This window comes from Triturus cristatus, chromosome 9, assembly GCF_964204655.1.
Source record: "Triturus cristatus chromosome 9, aTriCri1.1, whole genome shotgun sequence".
NCBI lineage: Eukaryota > Metazoa > Chordata > Amphibia > Caudata > Salamandridae > Triturus > Triturus cristatus.
In genome coordinates, this window is record NC_140592.1 from 1,156,207,420 (window position 1) to 1,156,231,705 (window position 24,286).

The 24,286-nt window shown below is 43.0% G+C and overlaps 1 protein-coding gene across 1 annotated transcript in view; it reads left to right on the forward strand.

The window, feature by feature from the left end:
• The window catches only part of MAP3K9 (mitogen-activated protein kinase kinase kinase 9), a 412,289-nt gene that overhangs the window by 65,066 nt on the left and 322,937 nt on the right, over window positions 1-24,286 (forward strand). The window contains exon 2 of the mRNA XM_085627122.1: window positions 1,651-2,064. Coding sequence (XP_085483248.1) covers window positions 1,651-2,064 — 414 coding nt within the window. The remainder of the gene's footprint in view (window positions 1-1,650; window positions 2,065-24,286) is intronic.

Consider the following 24,286-nt stretch of genomic DNA (forward strand, 5'->3'; position numbering starts at 1 on the left):
GTATTTATGTCCTCTACTTCAAAAGTCAGGAAGGATTTAAGGGATGGGGAAAAAGATTGTCAATGATGTAACATTAAGCATGAGATAAGCTCAGTAGTCATTCTACTACTCTTGAAGTTTGCCCTGCTTGGAGTTTTCCATGGTGTAGCCAGTGCTTAATTTGAGCCGGTGGTTGCCAGTGGGGGCCACCACCACTAATATTTGGGGATCGGCACTTATTTTTCCTCATAGTTATTGTCCGAGAACAAGAGAGGGGAAAAACATACAAATGGGAAAGAAAGGAGGAAAAAAAAGATGGAAAAACTGTCACAAAGGGAGAAAACGGGGACCAACAAGAGAGAGGTAAAGGGTAAGTGTGTTCCTGGTAGTGGATTAAAGAGGCCTGAGGTAAACTCAAGGCTACACAGTTTTGGTATTCTGCATGCCAACAATTAATAGGACCGGCTGCATGGTTCTGAGCAGAGTTTTGGGCACCAGCACTTATTCTTTTACAAATCAAGCACTGGGTGTACCTGTCAATCTTCCAGCTTATACGTCCCAATGTACATCTTTTCATCCTTGATCTAATTGGACCCTGACTTTCTCTCTGCTTTTCCTGTAGCCTTCCAATTTTATGTCCACTCCCTCTGTTCAGTACCTATCTCTAATATTTATATTTGTGCAGCTATTGTTGGAGACAGATATTTTGCTTCCAAGAATGTTGCTCCTGTGGTCACACCCATTTTGCTTTCAGATAGTAGGAGAAACTGTACAGCGGCTTGATTTTCATCTGAAGCAAAGCCATTGGTGTAAACTGGGAGGGTCATCATGAACATGATCCATAGCCTGGGGTCCAGACACTGCACAGAATCTGCTTCCTTCAGAGCTGCTGCATTTTTGGGGGATTCAGAGAATGTTTAGGTTGGATCAGCAGAGGGAGCAACTAGGGTTCTATTTTTGTATTTTGTTGATGAGCTATTTTCTAGGTTTGTCATGGATGTATTGAAGCTGAATCAATAGGTGGGTGCTTTTGATGTTAGTGTGAAGCCGGTACAGTGACTTTAGGGTCATTAAGATAGTGCTCAACGCTTCTTACCAGTTGATGGGGGTCAATGTATAGGCAGGCAGAAGTTGAGTGAGTTGGCTTACGAGAAATAAGTCAATAAAACATGGCATATGTTGTTCATGGGAACACAAAGGATGATTTCTGGCAAAGAGACATCTGACAGTATAATAACAGGCTCTTGGAAGAGGGCAGATCCTCGCGTGGCCTGGGGAGAGTGGTATGCTATTGCTCTTTTCATCTTCATATAGGAGTTCTCCATTGATTGTGGTGTTCCACTTTTTATTAGTGGCCTTTATGATAACTACATCATTATTTTAAAGCACTTGTGCATTTCAGCTTGAATTTCATGAGGCAGAACTAATCTAATACTAACAGCTCTAATGACAAAATGTAGTATTAATAGACTAATTTTCCTGTAGCTTGCACATGTAATCAGGAACTGTCCCAGGGAAAACACCAATAGTCTGCTATGATATTCTGCCATTAATGCAGTGAATCAATGAGGCAGCCACTGTAAAGTGTATCACAATGTGTTTGAGCTACCTGCAGTTTCAAATTAATGTCTTTTTAACTTCATTTTTCTTTTCTCCTCTTTTGCTTCCTAGTGTTAGAGATAGACTTCACAGAGCTGGCTCTGGAGGAGATCATTGGCATTGGAGGATTCGGGAAAGTCTACCGTGCCGTTTGGAGAGGCGCAGAGGTTGCGGTGAAGGCAGCCAGGCAGGACCCGGATGAAGACATTAGCCAGACAATTGAGAATGTCCGACAGGAGGCGAAGCTCTTTGCAATGTTGCAGCACCCCAATATCATCGCGTTGAGGGGGGTGTGCCTCAGGGAACCCAATCTCTGCTTAATCATGGAGTTTGCCCGAGGAGGGTCATTAAACAGGGTGCTGTCGGGGAAGCGGATACCCCCGAATGTGCTGGTGAACTGGGCTGTGCAGATTGCCAGTGGGATGCATTATCTACACGAGGAAGCAATAGTTCCCATCATCCATCGGGATCTCAAGTCTAGCAACAGTAAGTAATGTAATAGGCTGTGGAAAGATGAGGTTTCTTTCACTATTTCAATGCCATGTGTCTCAGAAAGCAGAGTACCCTACAGATATTTGTAAAATTGTCAGTGTCCTTGCACCTTTTTTATTTGGTACCCATGACAATGCACTCCTCATCTACCATTATGCACTGTCCTTTTCTGATCCTCATGTAATGCGAAGATAGTGATGTATGTGAGGAAATCCCAGCTCAATTGTCAACAGCTAGAAAGCAGTAACATTCATGGTACACAGGCGCTTCCATAACCTTATGTAATATTGATGTTGGCCGTGATCTGAATTTGTGGATGAAAAGATTGGCTAGAGTAGGGACTGTGCACGACATTATGACGCTGATTGTGGGGCTCCCACAAGCAAAACAGAAACAACACAGGTGGTAGTTAAGATCATCATTTTTTCATAATCTGAAAAGATGCAGAGGGAAATTACTCTGTGCACCATTAATTATCCCATGAAAATATCTACAAACCAAATCTTCCTGGTCCATATAGTATACCTCCCCAAGCTGACCATAGGCTCTTCTCTTTTTGTGAATACCTTGGCCTAGTCCAAAATTAGTGGGTTATTAGCAGTGAAATGCACATACAGGATACCATCCTAATAGTAGTAGAAACATACACGCATTACCTTCTCAGAACTCTTATTCATGGGCTAAACTCTGTGAGATAGGCACTGTTGGAGTTAGGCTGTCTTTCCCATGCTTATCCTGGCTACAACAAATCCTGTCTACTGCCCACTAAGTAAGCTGATGTTCGAGGCCATTCTTCTACCAATACAGTTAATAAAGAATTTCAATTTTTCAATTTTCTAAATTGATTTTTTTATTCAACAAGCATAAAATGCTTACTGCATATGTACAGTGCTAAAGCATCTGAAAGCTTGAGGTTTTTTCCTCACATTTGGCAAGGAATAACCTAAGACTAATGAGTGCGGCAGGCAAAATTTCATGATCATTGTATAAAGTTCAAATTATGATAAATGGACTATCCTCCAGGGAAGAAGAACATAAGCAGATCCTTCTCGTGTTAAAAGATGTATACTCCTTTTTCGTGAAAGGCACAATGGAAGCAGTTACTTTGGGCCCTATTATGATGTCAGTCGGTAAACCTCCGACCTCTCATTAGAGGCTTACTGACCAACATCATAGGTTTACATTCCGACAGCCGAATTATAATGTCGATGGTCTGAGTGTAAACCGGCTAGCCAAGCCGACTGGGTTCTGTCGGGCTCAAGGAGCCCGTCGGCCAGTCGGAAGCCGCAAATAATCCCTAACAGACGGTGTTTCCACCGTAGAGATTATGATGTCTGTTTCCGACAGCCTTCCCATGTTGGCCTTTCCATCATGGAAAGGCTGTCGGAGAGCGACTTGGAAGCCCCTCGCAGGGTCTTGTTCTCCCTGGCCTTACAGTTGAGGCCTTGGGGTGCACCATACGTGCCCCTCGTCACATCCCTGCCCGCAGTACAGGGATGTGGAAAAACTTCAATTTTTCAGTGGGAGCTTGTGCGGCAGTACGAAAAAGCACCCATTGTAAAATGAGAGTTTGCGGCCTCACCATGTGTGGTCACATCCTAATTGTGGTTTTAGGACCGCCGACATCGTATTGAGCCCCTATGTTAGAGACAAGTGAAGGATGTGACTTTATGCCTAGTCCTGCATTTATATAACTTGTATATGCCAGATAGATTGGCAAAGTTTAAGTTGACTTCTTTGCAAGATATCTTGCACCTTATAAGTAGAAGGTGACTTTATAGCTAGAATTAATTTGAAGACTTTATACCATGACACACAAAGACTGAATACATCCTCTTGAATGAAAGATCCCTTGAGTCCCCCATCAAGGAACAGCTCAAAAGTATGAAAATAGACAGCTTCTCTCTGTGGCCATATTGAAAAGAGAGCAAACAGCATGATTCCAGCTTACGTCACTAGGTAAAATGAAGCCTTTCCTATCTCCATTCCATTGTTTTATCAATCATGGAAGTAATGCACAACTCCTTGGATCTATCAAAGACCTCAGTAACACAAATGAAACCATTCCACTGCCTATTTCTTCCTCACAGATCCTGATGGTTGGTTAAAGGAGCAGAAACCATTGCCCCACAGATATATGTACAACTAAAACCCTGCATTTTGCCTGTACAAACTGGGTAGTCACACTCTGTCCTATAATATTTGCCATGTGCTTTTCTGCTGTAAACAAACTCTGTTACCTTCCCATCTATATGCCATAGGTTGTGTATGCTGCAATCTCTGCTACTAGTCCTCCTAAAATCCAACCCACTAGAATATCCTATATAGTCTTCCCTAACAGTAGATTTTACTGAACAGTTCTGTCATAAACCATATAGCCATAAGACACTGCGGGCTGGACACAATAGACTGTCTAGAACAAAATTGCTTAACTGTTTCTGGGATATGTCACCCTGGTTAGCACCCATGCTTCTGCTTGGGGGCAGACCCCAATTCCTGGGAGTTGCATCCACCTGATTGCACCCCGTGCTACTCCTGGTTGGATCTCAAAGACGTATTTATAATATTTAGGTAGGACCTGCATAGATCCCAGGTGGACCCCTAGATTGATCTAAGGTCTAACTACTAGCATTACTCTAGAACTGCATCTCCCTTGGTGGCACCTAAACCATTCCTACAAAAAGTAATTATTGGCTTTAGTATCTTGTATGTCTTTGGAGCTGCATCTCCCTAGCTAGCACCGATGTCTTTCCTGGGTGCCTGGAATATAATTGCTACCTTGTCGTTGGGAGCTGCCGCTTTCTGGGCTGCATATCCGCCACTCCTGGGTGGCTCCTATAGGTTGTGTTTATATAAGTATCTGCATTTCCAGGAAGCTGTGTCTCCTTGACTAGGACCTACTCTACTCCCAGGTGGGCCTCATAGATTGTTGAGTAAAAGTATTAGCATTTCTTAGGAGTTGTTTCTCCTTGGTTAACACATACACTGCTCTGGCTTTGCCTCCTTAGACTATATACAATATAATTGTTTGCTTGTTCTCTGGAGCAGAGTCTCCCAGGACCCACCCTATGCCACTGCTGGGCTGACCTCACAGATTGTTTTGAAATCACCTTTTACATCCTGTTTGGAGCTGTACCTAGCTGGACAGCATTTACACCTATCTTTTCAGAACTAAATGTGTCCTAGATGGAACTCGCACACTTGAAGGAAATAATATTTCCAATTTGAAAGACGTTTTTATTTTGTTTTGTAATTTGCAATACATCACTGCAAACCCACAGGCACTAATTTGAGATTTGCTCCTCCATGGGACACCTGAATGGATAAATAGGTAGACATATATACGTAGAGAACTTACAAATCTGACCATACAGTCTGAAACCTCAACTTCATATCCTGGTGCAAAATGTAGTCAGGTCCTTATCTCACTGGTTTTACAGAAAGAAGTTGAGGCATATGTCCGAAGCATTTTTCTGGTCGCCAATGGGCCAAATCGCAGAATCAGCCCATTAGGACCCAAAAAATGCTTTTTGGAAATGACAAAGCCCAAATTGCTATTCGGTAATTTGGGTTTTGTGATTCAGTATTTGGAAGGGGCACGTTTATGGCGTCCTTTCCAAATAACAAATCGCATTGGTATGTACGAATGTTTCGTGAACAAAAGCGGTTGCAAAATATACGCACTTTACCACCAACTCAAAGTTGACTGTAACACATGTGCAAAATGGAAGGGGTCCCCAGGTCACCCCTTCCCCTTTATGAATGTTGAGAATGTCTTTTTAATAAGTCAGTGGTCCCATAGACCCCTTCCTGCTCATAAAAAAAAAAAAAAATGTTTAATTTTATTTTGTTGAAACGCATCATGTTTTCCTTTAAGTAAATCGGTTGCATTTCAACAAAAAAAAACCTTTATTAAAATGCAATCTCAGACATGGTGGGCTGCTGACCTCAGCAGGCCATCCTCCCTGTGATGAGTGTAATTCCTAATGGACCATAAACTGCGACCTACCTCATTAATATTCATTAGGTAAATCGATTTGAGACCCACTAGGAATAGCAAGCATGAAACAAAAAGGTTCATACATACGAAGTTGGGATTTCCAAATAGCGATTCGGATGAAATCGCTGTTTGGAAATCTCTATTCTTTAGTCCTTAAATATGCCCAAAGCACAGCTAATTGCCCATCTTGAGCACAATCCCCCTAATACTCTCTTTATGTGCAAATTTCCACCACAAATACTAGCTACCTTATGTCTCTACCCCAATCAAATGCACCCAAAACCTGGATTCTTCCCTGCCTCGTCTCTGTCATTTCTCCTCCATTCACACTCCCAAAATTGTTACCTCCAAACCCTGTCTTAACGTCACATTCCTCTATACCATCTCCCCTCACCCCTCCTCAATATTTTTTCCATACTCTCACAACCATTCCCGTCTTGTTCATCTCACACATCTACTGCCACTTCATATTCCTCTCTGACTATCTTTATCTTTTCCAACCGCTGCTCTTTTTCCCTCTTATCCTCTTTCCTTCGCCTCCTCTTCAACCTAACCTTAATACAGTTTTGGTGCCCCTTTTTTCCCACCGCTAGTCCTCTCGATTCTCTCCCATGCTCCGCTCTCTCCTGAGCATCATGCAGCTCCTAACTCATACTAATTACTAGACTTCTGCTATCTCCCACCAGATCAGTCACATTTCTACCCAGTATCTGTTTACTCACCACCTCCGCATGCAATTGCCCATGACAGTTATGCTGACCTTCTGCATTTTTTTTTTTTTTTGTATATAACAACAGGAGTATAACCCATATACCACGTTGAGAGGTGGGTAGGTATGAAAGAAAGAGCAACAATTCTCAACAGGTATTATTACGCTAGACAATTAAATTTGTATGTCCAAGACATCAGACCGGAGGGAAAAAGGAAGACTCTTGAAGAATGTTTAAAGAATGTATTTAGGTCAAAACATCATTTAAGCGTCATTCGTAGAAACAAGAGAAAGCAAATTTACAGTTGTATCAGCACTGTAGAAATACATATTTGAAGCAAAAAACAATAACAACCCAAATTGCACTTGGTGCTGGATGTGAAGGTGAAGGTGGCGACACAAGTGACAATTGTGAAAACAGCGACGGCGGCGCAAGAGAAGTGACAAGTAATGTACAGTGAGAGCAAATTGTATAAAATACTGTGGTAGAGGAAATAAATTGATTATTCTTTGTAATTCAAGACAATCATTTTGAAAGGAGAAAACCACAGGAGAAATGTTGCGCGATTAATGGCGCTGAACGGTCGACGGCGTTTCGATCCTCTATGTTAGGATCATCTTCAGGACCGGGTTGTTCGATTTAAAAACGGTGCTGTACAGGGGGCAAGAACAGAAGGGCGTAAGGACAGAGAGGGGGGGAAGGTATGAGGAGAGTGAAAAGACCGCAGTGGGCCCGAGTACAAGGCGAGTTGTATTTGAAAACAGCAAGGTGAAAGGGAGAAGAAGAGGAAAAGGCATGGCGGTGTTAGGAAATTAATAATTAACCTGAGGGGGCGTCGGACAAGAACGTAGAGGGGTCCGCATCAGTGGGAGAACGTTGTTTGCTGCAATTAAGGGGACAGAAAGGTAAAATTAGGGTGAAGGAAGGATGGGCGGGGGACAAGGTTCAAAACGAACCGGCGTGAGGGTTACCTGGGGGTGGAAGAGGTTGCGTCAAGTTTAAGTAGAGACGCGGGGCGCGTCTGTGGATGAACGTCGCCGGGCGGTCAAAGGATCTTCGGGGCTTAGCCAGGTCCCGTCAGAGGTACTCCTAAATAAAAAGGCCAATAAGAAGCGATCCGGGGACAGGATGTGGTGAACCACACTGGAGGCCAAAACAAGTAACGGAGCACTTACTGGGAATGCGGAATGAATCCGAGGCATGTCGGGGGCGTGTGCAGCTTGTCTTCGTGTGGCGATTCGAATGAGGAGGCCTTCGAGGGGAGGTGATTAAGCGAGACCGGGTGGGATCACGTGAGCGCGACTAGGGGGCGGGGCTAACTGGCCGAGTGAGACAGCCCGGTGGAAGACTAGAAGGCGGAAAAAGGGAAGAGGGACGCGCGGGAAGGTAAAGGTACAACTCAGAGAAGACAGACTATGATAGAAAAAATCAATAAAGGATAGTCATGTGGAAAAAACATTTGGAGACAATAATTGAAAGATAGTCATGTGGAAAAACATTTGGAGACAATAATTAATTACACAATGCACTGTATTAATGAAAGTAATTATACATTGTGATTCGGGGTGGGTAAAAGGAGGAGAAAAAAGGGGGTGGGGGGAACAGTGAACACGTATCTCAGTAATGGAAGTTAGTAACAGGGGTGTGAAGAGTCAGGACAAGGTTCAGAGTAGAATGGTGCTATTCCATTCATCAAGTGTGTTCAGGCCAGCATGGACTGAGTCACAAGTGGAAATCCATTTACATTCGCATTTATTGAGGAGTGCTTTGATGTCGCCCCCTCTCAGCGGTAGTGTGGGTTGCTCTATTACTTGCCAAATCATATCAGTTTCGCAGTGGTTTTTGAGAATGTAATGTGCAACCAGGGGCGCAGTAGGGACCTTGCAGTGGATTCTACTTTTGTGTTGGATAATCCTTTGTTTGACCATTTGGGTGGTTTGTCCGATGTAAGTGAGGTTGCAAGGGCAGCGGATGGCATAAATCACATTTTGAGATTTGCAGTTGGTGAATGCTTTGAGTTTATAGGTGAGATTGTTGGTTTTAAACTCTTTAGTATTGACTGTAAGGTCGCAGACAATGCAAGACAAACATTTGTAGTGTCCAATGGCAGGAGGTAAGCCCCAAATGGACGTGATGGTGTTTCTTTTGGGGTCTGTAGTGGGCCATGTAATGGCATGTACCAGATGGGTAGCCAGATTACTCCCTCGTTGGTATGAAAACAGTGGAGGCTGGTCAAAGGTTTCAAAGGGTTGAAGTAACTTCCAGTTACGCTTGATGATCTTATTGACTTCGTTGCTGCAGGGACTGAATTTAGAGACAAATGGAATCCTCGTCATAGTTTTTTTGGGTTGTGGCATGAGTAAATGTTCTCGGTGGCAGTACCAAGCTCTCTTGCGGGCTTTGGTAACGAGGCGTTTAGGGTAGCCCCTATCGAGGAGTTTCTGGATGAGAATGTCTGATTCTCTGAAGTAATCTTTGCGCCACTTACAGTTCCGGCGGATCCGTAGGAATTGCCCATATGGGAGGCCATCTCGGAGACTGCAGGGATGATAGCTGGAATATTGAAGTAAAGTGTTTCTTTCAGTAGGTTTCCTGTATAGACATGTGCCAATTTTGTCATCTTCCGCGTGTATTAGGACATCCAAGAAGGGCAGGTCATTGGATTTGGACTCATGGGTGAATGTGAAATGGGCCTGAGAATGATTAAGCCATTGAATAAAGTTCTCAAGAGTCTGGGCTGAACCTTTCCAGAGGAGGAGCACATCGTCAATGTAGCGACGCCAGAGGGTAATATGAGTGAAAAAGGGGTTTCTTGTGCTGAGAATGAGGGTCATTTCCAGATTGTGGACGAACAGGATGGCAAAATTAGGAGCGAAACAAGCACCCATGGAAACTCCCTTGATTTGGAGGTAGAAAGTATCACGATACAGAAAATAGTTATTTTCTAAAGCCACTTGAAGTAGATCCATGATGAATTCCGTGGGAATTAAGGTGGGTCTTGGTCTGGATTCAAGTAAAGTTTTGATGACCTGTAGTCCCTCTTTGTGGGGAATGTTGGTATAGAGAGATTCAATGTCTAACCCCACCATCAGGTCAGTTTTGGTGTCAAAAGGCCGGTCCTCTATGGTGCAAATGAGGTCCATGGTGTCTTTAATGTATGTTTCAGTAGATGGGACAAATTCTTTTATGATGGCGTCAATGTATTTACCCAGAGGCTCGAGAATGGAGCCACAACCCGAGACGATGGGACGTCCTGGTGGGTTGATATTGTCTTTATGGATCTTGGGAAGGATGTATAAGACTGGCGTCCTGGGGTTGGGATTGTTGAGGAACAAGTACTCTTTCTGGGAGATAATATTCTGTGATTTGGCTTGTTCAGTGAGGATATTGATTTTGTTGCGAAGGTCTGGTAAGGGGTCCTTGGTGAGGGGTTGATAATGAAGAGTATTGGATAGTTGTCTTTTGATTTCAGTGTCATATTTCTCAATGTTCATGACAACAATACCTCCACCTTTGTCTGCTGGTTTGATTATAAGATCAGTTTGTTTCTTTAAGTTGAGTAGAGCTTGTTTTTCTGCCAATGGTAAGTTGTAAGGAACAAATTCGAAGCTATGTTGGAGGATCATGATTTCACGAAGAACAGCTCGTTCAAACGTAAGGATTTCCGGAGGCATGCAGGAGGAAGGGGGATTGAAGGTGGATGGAGGGTGAAAGCGGGGTGCGGTGGGAACAGGCGTTTGAGGTTTGTCAGAGAAAAATTGTTTGAGTCTGATTCTTCTGAAGAATAGTAATAGACTCGATTGTAGATCCAAGAAGTTGGTGCGTTCGGTGGGCACGAAACTCAGGCCTCGACTCAGAAGGGTGGTCTCATCGTGCGACAGGATGTGGTTAGAAAGATTGAAGATGGGTATGGATGTGGGGTCCAAGGAGGCCCGGACAGGTGTTTGTTCAGTAACTTGGTTGTTCACCATTGGTAGTACCTGTTGCGTGTTTGTCTTTCTCCTGAGAATGGAGGTTGGTACTGACGGTTGCCCCGTGGTCGGGAAGGTGGACGGCCCTGGCTGCGGCCGCGTCCTAAAAAACCTTGTGGTAAAAGTGGAGGGGGTCTGTTGGTGGTCGTTGAAGAGCTAGGTCCCTCACCTGGGTCTGAATCTTCAAGTGAGGTATTGGAGGAGTCAGAGAAGGTAATCTGTTGGTTATTACGGTATCGACCCCAATTGCGAGTCCTGGGAGGGATGTAAGGAGTGTTGAAGAATTCGTCGCGTAGATATGGGTATGTTTTTTCAACGTTGTAGAATTTGATATCTTTCTGAATCTTGGTAACTTTTTTGTGGAGTTCAAAGGTGTTGAAGGTAGTGATAGTAAGGTTGATTTTTTCTAGGAGGTTTTTTGCATCTGTGAGAGATGAATCAGCTAGTATTAATTGTTCCAATTCTGCAATTTCTTCTAATTCTTTGCGGCTGTGTTCGATAGCTGTGTCGATGCCTAGCACCATCCAGTAGCGTGAGCAGGTGGTAGCTAGATGGCTGAAACCAGTACGGAATTTTGGGTCATTGACAAATATGGCTGGAGTATTTCTGATTTGTAAACCAACTGGGATCACACCTGATTTAAGGTATTCTGTGAGCATACGGGCGTGAAGATCAGTTCTGATTTGTTTTTTCTTAAGTTTTTCAAGTTTGTCTAACAGGATACGGGAGGTATTGGGGGGGGTTGTGGCTGAGGTAGTGTTCACTGGAGGGCCAGAGAGGAGAGAAGGGCCCCCAATTAGACGTTGGATGTAGTCTTCTGTGTATGTAAGAGTCTCCCTTGACATTCTAAATGCCAAAAAATTGGCAGAAGAGAAAAGGCAAAATAAATTTGTCCGAAAGTAAGATCCTAGCAGGAATCAACTCTCGCAGCTATGCAGCTGCTCACAATCTTGTATATAACAACAGGAGTATAACCCATATACCACGTTGAGAGGTGGGTAGGTATGAAAGAAAGAGCAACAATTCTCAACAGGTATTATTACGCTAGACAATTAAATTTGTATGTCCAAGACATCAGACCGGAGGGAAAAAGGAAGACTCTTGAAGAATGTTTAAAGAATGTATTTAGGTCAAAATATCATTTAAGCGTCATTCGTAGAAACAAGAGAAAGCAAATTTACAGTTGTATCAGCACTGTAGAAATACATATTTGAAGCAAAAAACAATAACAACCCAAATTGCACTTGGTGCTGGATGTGAAGGTGAAGGTGGCGACACAAGTGACAATTGTGAAAACAGCGACGGCGGCGCAAGAGAAGTGACAAGTAATGTACAGTGAGAGCAAATTGTATAAAATACTGTGGTAGAGGAAATAAATTGATTATTCTTTGTAATTCAAGACAATCATTTTGAAAGGAGAAAACCACAGGAGAAATGTTGCGCGATTAATGGCGCTGAACGGTCGACGGCGTTTCGATCCTCTATGTTAGGATCATCTTCAGGACCGGGTTGTTCGATTTAAAAACGGTGCTGTACAGGGGGCAAGAACAGAAGGGCGTAAGGACAGAGAGGGGGGGAAGGTATGAGGAGAGTGAAAAGACCGCAGTGGGCCCGAGTACAAGGCGAGTTGTATTTGAAAACAGCAAGGTGAAAGGGAGAAGAAGAGGAAAAGGCATGGCGGTGTTAGGAAATTAATAATTAACCTGAGGGGGCGTCGGACAAGAACGTAGAGGGGTCCGCATCAGTGGGAGAACGTTGTTTGCTGCAATTAAGGGGACAGAAAGGTAAAATTAGGGTGAAGGAAGGATGGGCGGGGGACAAGGTTCAAAACGAACCGGCGTGAGGGTTACCTGGGGGTGGAAGAGGTTGCGTCAAGTTTAAGTAGAGACGCGGGGCGCGTCTGTGGATGAACGTCGCCGGGCGGTCAAAGGATCTTCGGGGCTTAGCCAGGTCCCGTCAGAGGTACTCCTAAATAAAAAGGCCAATAAGAAGCGATCCGGGGACAGGATGTGGTGAACCACACTGGAGGCCAAAACAAGTAACGGAGCACTTACTGGGAATGCGGAATGAATCCGAGGCATGTCGGGGGCGTGTGCAGCTTGTCTTCGTGTGGCGATTCGAATGAGGAGGCCTTCGAGGGGAGGTGATTAAGCGAGACCGGGTGGGATCACGTGAGCGCGACTAGGGGGCGGGGCTAACTGGCCGAGTGAGACAGCCCGGTGGAAGACTAGAAGGCGGAAAAAGGGAAGAGGGACGCGCGGGAAGGTAAAGGTACAACTCAGAGAAGACAGACTATGATAGAAAAAATCAATAAAGGATAGTCATGTGGAAAAAACATTTGGAGACAATAATTGAAAGATAGTCATGTGGAAAAACATTTGGAGACAATAATTAATTACACAATGCACTGTATTAATGAAAGTAATTATACATTGTGATTCGGGGTGGGTAAAAGGAGGAGAAAAAAGGGGGGGGGGGAACAGTGAACACGTATCTCAGTAATGGAAGTTAGTAACAGGGGTGTGAAGAGTCAGGACAAGGTTCAGAGTAGAATGGTGCTATTCCATTCATCAAGTGTGTTCAGGGGCGACATCAAAGCACTCCTCAATAAATGCGAATGTAAATGGATTTCCACTTGTGACTCAGTCCATGCTGGCCTGAACACACTTGATGAATGGAATAGCACCATTCTACTCTGAACCTTGTCCTGACTCTTCACACCCCTGTTACTAACTTCCATTACTGAGATACGTGTTCACTGTCCCCCCCCCCCCTTTTTTCTCCTCCTTTTACCCACCCCGAATCACAATGTATAATTACTTTCATTAATACAGTGCATTGTGTAATTAATTATTGTCTCCAAATGTTTTTCCACATGACTATCTTTCAATTATTGTCTCCAAATGTTTTTTCCACATGACTATCCTTTATTGATTTTTTCTATCATAGTCTGTCTTCTCTGAGTTGTACCTTTACCTTCCCGCGCGTCCCTCTTCCTTTTTTCCGCCTTCTAGTCTTCCACCGGGCTGTCTCACTCGGCCAGTTAGCCCCGCCCCCTAGTCGCGCTCACGTGATCCCACCCGGTCTCGCTTAATCACCTCCCCTCGAAGGCCTCCTCATTCGAATCGCCACACGAAGACAAGCTGCACACGCCCCCGACATGCCTCGGATTCATTCCGCATTCCCAGTAAGTGCTCCGTTACTTGTTTTGGCCTCCAGTGTGGTTCACCACATCCTGTCCCCGGATCGCTTCTTATTGGCCTTTTTATTTAGGAGTACCTCTGACGGGACCTGGCTAAGCCCCGAAGATCCTTTGACCGCCCGGCGACGTTCATCCACAGACGCGCCCCGCGTCTCTACTTAAACTTGACGCAACCTCTTCCACCCCCAGGTAACCCTCACGCCGGTTCGTTTTGAACCTTGTCCCCCGCCCATCCTTCCTTCACCCTAATTTTACCTTTCTGTCCCCTTAATTGCAGCAAACAACGTTCTCCCACTGATGCGGACCCCTCTACGTTCTTGTCCGACGCCCCCTCAGGTTAATTATTAATTTCCTAACACCGCCATGCCTTTTCCTCTTCTTCTCCCTTTCACCTTGCTGTTTTCAAATACAACTCGCCTTGTACTCGGGCCCACTGCGGTCTTTTCACTCTCCTCATACCTTCCCCCCCTCTCTGTCCTTACGCCCTTCTGTTCTTGCCCCCTGTACAGCACCGTTTTTAAATCGAACAACCCGGTCCTGAAGATGATCCTAACATAGAGGATCGAAACGCCGTCGACCGTTCAGCGCCATTAATCGCGCAACATTTCTCCTGTGGTTTTCTCCTTTCAAAATGATTGTCTTGAATTACAAAGAATAATCAATTTATTTCCTCTACCACAGTATTTTATACAATTTGCTCTCACTGTACATTACTTGTCACTTCTCTTGCGCCGCCGTCGCTGTTTTCACAATTGTCACTTGTGTCGCCACCTTCACCTTCACATCCAGCACCAAGTGCAATTTGGGTTGTTATTGTTTTTTGCTTCAAATATGTATTTCTACAGTGCTGATACAACTGTAAATTTGCTTTCTCTTGTTTCTACGAATGACGCTTAAATGATGTTTTGACCTAAATACATTCTTTAAACATTCTTCAAGAGTCTTCCTTTTTCCCTCCGGTCTGATGTCTTGGACATACAAATTTAATTGTCTAGCGTAATAATACCTGTTGAGAATTGTTGACCTTCTGCATTTTGCCATCACTCTGCTCCCACCACCCTCTTCTAACCATGTTAAATACCATTAATACTTGCTTGATCCCGATCCTTTAAAGAATTGCCCCACCACAAACACCATCTCACACCCTTCCACCACCTTCCAATCCCCCATCGTCTCGACCCATGATTAAAACATAAGCCTGGATATGGCCTTGTGATCATTGCAAACTCTTTTCCAACATATACGATGTTCTAGGTGATCATAAACCTGAACTACTTATACATACATGATGTTCTGGGTGACAATAAACATGAACTACATTTCAGTGTACTGGGGGCGTTGGAACTTCATTTATTCCTGAAAAAAATCACAAAACTGCAAATGTATCCTCCAGAATTAATCAATTAGAAATTCTGAGGGCCTTGTCATCAGTTACGGTCACTGCATAGCCTTCCTTAACCCCTTGGGCGTGGCCGGAATTCCCCCGTGGTGCGAGCGAATTCCACACGTGCGCGGTTCGGACGGCCCCCGGTCGTCTGACGCACACGCCCACCATGACGTCAGACGGCCTCCGGCTGTCTCACGCATGCAAGGGGTTAAACCACAGACCATAAATAAGTAAATAAATGTATTTATTGTTTCATAAAATAACCAAACTATGTAAAAAATTAAAATACATGATAACACACAAGTCTGAAATTGGGCTTGCCCTCTCAGTATAAAATATAAAAGCAAGTTATTAGTCAAAGCCGCTAAAGAGAGACTATGTAGCATGGTTAGCAATGACTTAACTAAAATTTTCAGGTATTTAGGGCCTTATTATGATGCCGCTCAGACCGACCTCCGTCTTCGTAAAATCTTTCCGACTGCTGCCGTATTACAGTGCAACCACAGCTACTGTGGTGGTCGCAGCTATTGCAGAGCACATATCCTCGAATATGTTGCTGCAAATGTGTACAAAACTCACAGATAACATGCATAGCATACGTGGAGAAATGCCTTGTGCACCCCACACCTCATTGCTGGAGTGTCACAGAATGTGCAATATTTCAGTCAATGGGGATTCATACCGCAGAAAGACTTACCTGGATTCTGGCGCCCACAGGATCATTGTCATCAGTGTTCAGCTTCCAAGGTATAGAGGGGACTTGGAGGAAAGGGTCCACGGCGGCTTCTGCTGGACAGAAGTGGATTGGGGTGAGTATGCACCCCAAATCCTTCATTTCCGAGGACTCAAGACAGGTGGTCAGACCGCCATGGTCGTGTTGTCAAAAACCCACATCGTAATCTGGACAGCAGTCAGAGATCCCTGTACAGCTCTGTGGATGCAGTTTGTCTCCGACCGCCATCTCGGTGGTTATAGAAAAGCTGTTGGAGTCGGCGGTCGGTTGGAGTACACGATGTATGCATCTTAATCCGGCGGTCGGACGACTGCTTCTGAAGAGATCTTCGATGGTCCGACCGTCTCAAACAGGACAGCAGAAGCTGGTCCGATCGACATCGTAATCAGCCCCTTAATTATGTGGCTGAAAATACTATTCCCACTTCATTTAACATTATTTGATCTATGCGAGCACAAAGTGCCCAAAATTAACACAAAATAGTGGGAAGCACTCCGCTGCAAGGCTGCAGGATCTATTAAGTTTACCTAATCTGCAAAAAGAGCTCACAATCTTGAAAAATTTCAGAAAAAAAGAGTAAATGCAACGTGTATCTAAGAAATTTCACCAGTTGAAATCACTGGAATGTTATTAAATGGATGTGGGACAAGTATCCAAACCCTTTAATATTTCAGTACCAACTCATGTCTAAGAGTTACTTGTCCAACAGTGAAACACTTGACAAGGCAATACTACGGTTGTGAGTCTCCTAAAAGAGAGAGTCTGGTAAAGTCCAGTTCAGACTAGCTATTGGGTTTTGGCATTTCTTACCTCAACCATAATAATTTTCACGTGAGTTGAGTTGCAAGGCTGTCAAGATACTTTCTATGAAAGAAATCTAAACACATAAATTCATAGACATTGCAAAAAAACATGTACCCATTTCAATGAAGTTCTTATAGGCCCCTGCTGTGAAAACGTGGCTGACAGATCTTTAACAATGGGCTAATACCATTATAGGCAAAGTCACCAAAATGCAACCCCAAAAGGGTAAAGGCACAGAGCACAACACATTGGATATTATACAAATTACAATTGAGGTGAAAGTAGAAAAGTGTCTGCTGTGAACTCAAACGATATAAATTAGCTTACTAATATAAAAATGAGTTAGACTTGTGAAAAACATGAATGAGTAAATATGCCCTAGTAAGGTAATGCCCATGAAAATTCAAACTTGTATATGCACTAGGACAGGCCTCCTTAACAACAGATGGCTTACACCAAATTACTGAAAGTATGAATAACTACAAGAAACCCACCCCACCTCACTTGATGGGACCAAATTTAGGATGAATATGTCAGATGGATACAGGACCTGATCCCCATATGGTTATTTTGCTTACAGTTTAGAGTTTTATGTGTTCATGTGTTCTAAAAACGAGAGATGTGATACATATTAACCACATGGGTGATGTTGCTAACTGAATATATGTATGGCAAAGAGTATTTGAAAAGCTTGTAAAGATCAAATTTAAAAGCATGTTTTTCCAGTAAAACAGCTGCACCATAAAACAGTGTCCAATTTACTTTAACTTTGTAAACATTTATAACATCACCCTTCCCTCTGCTACCAATGTGATAATTCAACCTTTGAACTCCTGTACTAATATGTGCAAATCCGCTGACCCTTTAAGCAATTTGGGATTCCTAGATGGTCTTTTATCGATTATAACTCCAAGTTAAGAACATTGAGCTATAATTTAAAGATATAAATTTTGTTGCTGGACCACTTATACCCTGAGTTATCTGATGGGAGAAGTGTGGCTCAATGATTAGCGCGGCAGACTCTGATGCAGAGGTCTAGCCTGGGACCAGGGTTCAATTCCCCGCCTCGGCGGGTCTTGGGCTCAAAAATTCCACGGACCTGATAATTCTCACCTTAGTGCCTATTCCAATCATGGAGTCCCACTCTGCAACTCTGGGCAATAGCTTGCTTAATCTCCACAACGGCCCCCACAACGCTAAGGATGCCTGGCCTCCACCTTGGGGGTGCTCAGGAGTGGACGCCTCACAGGGAAAGCCAGGATGGGTTCCACAGCGGTATTCGTACAAGCGCCTTGAGACCCTTGTGGGTGAGTAGTGCGCTATACAAGTATCAAATTTACATTTACATTTATGGGAAAAGGGTGGTGTTATTCTTGAGCTTATTGAGATATAGTTTATTGAACTGGTGATAAAGTTTAAGCCAGTTCAACAATCCTTGTAAACCTTTGGAGGTCATCCACGAAGAGGTGTGGCGCCGCAGCCAGGGTGCCTGACTCTGGACCACGGGGTTCACGGATCGATCTCCGGCGGCAGGTTAGCCCAGCACCATGTGACTCTGGGCAATAGCTCGGCTAATCTTCCAGATGGCCCCCAGGGCCGGGACACCTCTCCGGAGGTAGCTGTGCTCTTTTAAAATGCTGGTATTTCATTTAATTTCATTCACATCGGTCAGACACCTAATTATTGACCTAATGTGACTCTTTACTTCAGCTATGACATGAGGAAGGTTTGACCTGCTAAACAAAAGAACAGGGAAGCTTATATTCACTCCTAATTTTGCCATTTTGGGTATAAAATCTTTGGAGAAAGACCCAGATCGCTATTTATTTTAACTCTGATCCAGGTACCAGAATCAAAATGGATTCACAAGTTAAGCAGTCCATAATAAATGCCCCAGTCTGATAGCTTTGACCACATCTATCCTTGATCCACTTGGTTAAAGGTGGTGAAGTATAGTCCACATTGTAAACAAATAATTTTTTATGTATACCTTTGGCCTTCAAGTCAACACCGGCCACAGAGGTATCTAGAGTAGAATTTTGTTTTCTGGAAACCAGTTTGGGCTTTGGCAACTAGGCTACTTCCATGTGCCTAACCTTCTCATGCTGTTGATAAAATGTGGGCAAGCACGTTACCATCAGCATTTAAAAGTTCAGTTTGCCAATAATTGCCGGTTTCTGGTTTGGGTCCTTGGTTTTATGAATTGGCTAGAGATTGGAATCATTCCAGCAGTGGAATAAGCTTGGCATTGTTGACATTGATATATGGAGGCAACACACGTTTTTTCCTTTATGGTCCTTCTCGGTTAAAAAGATAGGTAAACCATTAGAACAAGGTGCTCTCAAGTTTGTAAAAGACAATAAGCTTACAAACATTCTCTTCTGTAGCATTTATTGATGTTTTAATATTTTCCAAGCATCAATTACAGGATCAGAACCACCTACAAAATTAATTGATGTACACTGTCTAGCATTAATAATATAGACACACCAAGATTTAAGATGCCCACAGCTAAAGTTCACTATTTTCCAAAACGTTTGAACATCTTTGTGCTTCAGTGCCGTTGATATTTTAGCCGGCCTGCCTCCAGTTTAGGAATGAGTGATGCTGTATGATCCTATTATTACAAGAAGATTTTAATTCTCATAATGTAGGTGTTCTTAAAAGCATTTCCAGGTTGTCTTAATAAAGGCTCAAATGCTTTGTGGTATTTGGGTTCATTAATAAAATTAGGCAAATATAATTGTACATTCATGTGTGAACTAGTAGTCATCCTTAAGTATTTACTACTTACTGTTTCACTAATGAAAATGTAAAGGACCCCCACAAGGTGCTTATATCTCTACCTTGCCGTGATAGTTTAACTTAATAAGTCCAATTGTTTCTGGATGCGGTGAGATAGCTACAAGTTCTCGCTTTTGTGCTGAAGAACATTATCCCAGCTAATTCTTCAGGAGCTCACTCTGACCATGTAATTTCCAATACTTATCATTGTCATTGCAACTCTCGGTGTGATACTCTATAGATAATACTTTTGGGACGAGCTACAGCGTGATAGCCAAGACATGAATGAAAATACATATTCTGAGTTAATGTTTAGTTCACTACTTCTCAATTTAATTTTTTGAAATTGCCTAACTGAACAAGTCTCTCAAACCTATCATTTAAAAAAATTAATCAATGTTCATACAGGATTTTTTTCTATTTTTCCAGCTTAGCAAGTTTGCAAATGGAATGTGAATATTTGCTCAGGCCGATTCTGTACTTCAACATCTTAAGATACAGCACCATGGAGAATTTGAGAGCTAAACAAAAACTATTATTGTTACCAGTTCCCAGTAGCAGTTCACCCACACATTATGTAATACGTCTTTTTAGTTTAGACAGTCTTTCCACATGGGAGTGCTTCTAACTAAACTAGGTGGTAAGCATACATTTATTACCAAGAGCTTTAGCTAAAAGAATAGTTATCCAATTCAATTCAATCAATTCAATTGCAAACTTTATTCGATATGTAAAAAACAATATCATAAAAGTACACACAAATGAATTTAAAAAAGAATCAATAGAAATTCAGTAGTAAAATACCACAAAGGGTCATAAAAACATTAAAAAGAGTATACTGGGGTAATCACAATTGTTTAGCAGCTATCACAGAGTCATTTAGAATAAAGGTACACAACAAACATTAAATCATATATCGTCTAAGGCTGCATTGATGCCCTCACCCTCACAATCACTTTTAAGTAAGAGGAGACAGCGGCCATAGTTAAAGGAGTGTCCAATGTTTTTAATTTATAAAAAGCCGCTCTACAGGATTGTAGTCCCCATGATTTGAGCAGAGGTTTCAAAAGGGTAGCCCTCGGCAGTTGATAGTACCTACAGAATAAAATACAGTGAATATTGGATTGTGCTGACAAACCATCACAAGGGCATTTCTCCAGGTCGCTGGACCAACAATTTTGATTGGGAAATGTTAATAGTCTGAAGAAGGTATCAGTGCGGAAATGAGTCACGAGCATATGGGTAAAAGGTGATGGTATTAAAAATAGGTATTGCTGAATCCCTTCGGTTGTAGTGGAATGTTGGTAATCCACTACCGTGCTCTTATATTTTTCGGATGACCAACGACGGCTAGTCAGATGACTTAAGACTAGTCGTTTTAATGTAACTCTTGATATTTTGTTCAGAGTTGAGGGTTCAGAGAAAAATTCGGGATGCCCTAAGTCGGAAGACAAGTTTCTTACATAGTTCAGCCACTTGATGTTATTAACCTCATTCAGTCTAAGACAATCTGTGATAATTTCCCTGTTAAAAAGTGTCTCTTGGTTGGTCCAGACTTTGTGCCATAAGATGATAGGGGAAGAGTTTATGATGTCCGCAATATGCGTAAGGCCAAGTTCATTGTGCACCACGTAGGTTGATGTACCACGTGGGACGGCCAGGAGGTAGCGCAAAAATAGGTTCTCGGAACGTTGAATTTGATCAGCGTGCTCGATTCCCCAGATCCCAGATCCATAAGTGCCAGTCGAAATACACTTGGCCCGATAGATCTGTAATAAGGGGTTAATCGGACGTCCCCCCAGCTTTTTGGAGAAGTTGGTCAGCGCACCTGTAGCTTTAGAAAACGCAATGCCCCTAGCTTGGGCAGCAGCCCGCCAGGTGCCCCTCTTATCCAAAATAATGCCCAGATATGGAAACCTGTCAATCCTATCCAATTTCCTGCCTTTTAAAAAGATAGAATATTGTTTTTTTCCGATCCCTAGGCTGCAAGACATGGTAAAGGTTTTAGAGGCATTAACATTTAAACCTCTCCGTGACATAAAATCGGTAAATTCATCAACTGCCCTTTGTAGCCCTATGCGGGTCTGTGACATTATTGCTGCGTCATCCGCATAAAGAAGTATGGGTATAGATTTGCCATTAATGGTAGAGTAGTCGTGGTAAGTTCTGTTTAGATAGTGGCCGACAGAATTTATATAGAGTGTGAAAAGTAAGGGGCTAATATACATCCCTGTCTTACACCTCTCCTAATATAAAACCTGTCAGAGCATTCTCCACTTCTACCGTATCTGACACGGGCTGATGCTCCCCTGTAAAGCTCTTTAATGAATGCAAGAATGGAAGGTTCTAATCCAATCTCTACAAGAGATTCCCAGAGCAGCTCGTGGTCAACGCAGTCAAATGCGGAACTGAGATCTACAAAGGTTACGAAAAGGTTTCCCTTTTTTGCCTGGGTGTATTTGGCAATTATAAGGGTCAAGTTCAGGCCTTGCTCAATGGTACCTTTGCCTTGTCTGAAACCATATTGTAGGTTGGAGATGATGTCTTGGTCACTTATCCAATCATGGATTCTATTTAAAATAATTCTCCCTGCGACCTTCATTAGGGAATCGAGCAATGAGATTGGGCGGTAATTGGAGGGATTGTTCCTGTCGCCTTTTTTAAAAATCGGGACTACGACCGCCTCAGGCCAGGTGGAAATGAAGCCTGTGGCATTCAGGGAATTCAAAACATTAGTAAGCAAAGGAGCCCACAAGTCCGGTTGTGATTTAAAAACATCTATTGGTACACAGTCCGGACCCGGGGCCTTCCCAGAAGGGTTTTCTTTTAGTGCCACGAGTACCTCTCCGCAGTCAAAAAAGATGTTCAGGGGAAAAAGACTAGAAATGTGTGACTCAGTCTGGGGATTAGGGTGACTTTCCCGCGCGCTCATCTGTTCTATGGAATCTGATGGGTTATATAAAGTACTAAAATGTTTAACCCAGGTTTCGGCTGTTATGGCTAAGTCCATCTTTGGGAGCTGGGAGCATCGCAAGAAAGGTGCATTAACTGCCCTCCAAAAGGCGGTATTATCCCTTTTAGTAGAGGCATCCTGCAGGACTTGCCAAGCCTCTGATTTCAGCTGGTTTTTCCTGGCCAGTCGGACTGCACGATAATTATGTCTGGCTTGCCGTAATTCTATCTGATTTCTCGGATTAGATTTTAGGGCAGTTTTTAAAGATTTCAGAGCTTTAGTGCAAGTCCTATCAAACCAGCCTTGACTGCACGTTGGAGTAATCTTTTGATCTCCAACGAGATTATGGAGAACGAATGGCTGATTGCCTGGGGATTTTCTATTGTTGACAAGCATATCTGTATGTGCTCGTAGGTGTTCTTGACCAGTGAGTTAAGAAAGGCAGAGGGGACTACTTTGTCCCATTTTAAATAGAGCCCAGTGGTAGTTCCCAGCTTAAGTGGCGGGGTATAAGAGGGGTTCTTCCTTGCACTGGGATTAACGTGCAGGGTTAATTTTAAAGTCACCACAATAGGATAATGGTCGCTAATAGCAGTATCAAGGGTCTCCCAATCGAGTATAATCCCTGAATACCTTGAGGATATCAGGGTATAATCGATTGTGGTGTGACAGCCTCTCCCATTGTAAGTTGGCTTAAAGCACTTTGGTGGAAGACACAACTCATTTACATAAGATAAATTAAAATGAGATGTTAGACCGTTTAAAAGGTCTCCTAATTTAGTGTGCAAAAAATGGGTAGAGGAATCGTCGCTAGCAGTATCCATTCCACAGGTGCCTTTGTTACTCAAAGGGCACAAGGGGCAGTTGAAGTCGCCCATTCAAATAATCAGCATATCAGTTTTAAGCCGGTTCTCTATTTTTATTAGGTCAACCTTTAACCCATTGAGAACCAAATCATAACGGGGACTTGGAATGTTATTATAAAGATTAATCAAAATGATATTATTAGAGGGTCCACCTGTTAAAGTAATAATCTGATAGTTTTCGGTCCCTGTAAAATTTGCTGGTTTTAATCCGAATTCCACGGAAATGTAGGTCGAGAGCCCCCCCTTACTTCTGCCATGTGGACTAGGAGAAGCTGGGGTATGTAAGGTCCTGTACCCTGAAAGATGGAGTTCAGTGATAGTCCAGGTTTCCTGCAAGCAAATGATACTGTGTCGGGAAACAATTTGAACCCATAGGGGGTCAGTCAGTTTGTCAAGTAGACCTGCCACGTTCCAAGACAATAGACTGTCTCCCAGTAAGGGTTTTTTTTTACAGATGTTACCGTTCACAGTGTCATTCAAGATCTCAGAGATTTCCTGAGATGGAGGGAGAATTAATGGAGAATAGTTATCCATAAAAGTTGTATTCAAGTGTCTGAATTGAGTTTTGACCACAGTGTAGGGAGTGTTTGTCGATGCCAAATGCAGTAGACACAAACATAATGAATCTACCAATAGGATGGCCTTTAGAGTTTCTTACAGATAATTGTAAAGTGGGGAATGGAAAGTGGCTCCAGTTCCCAACACTCTTGTAAACATATAATTTGAAATCCCTCAAGAAAATTTCCTAAAATGCTTAAAGACTACCCCGGGGTTGCTTGGCTCTGGCTATGTTCCAAGAAAATATT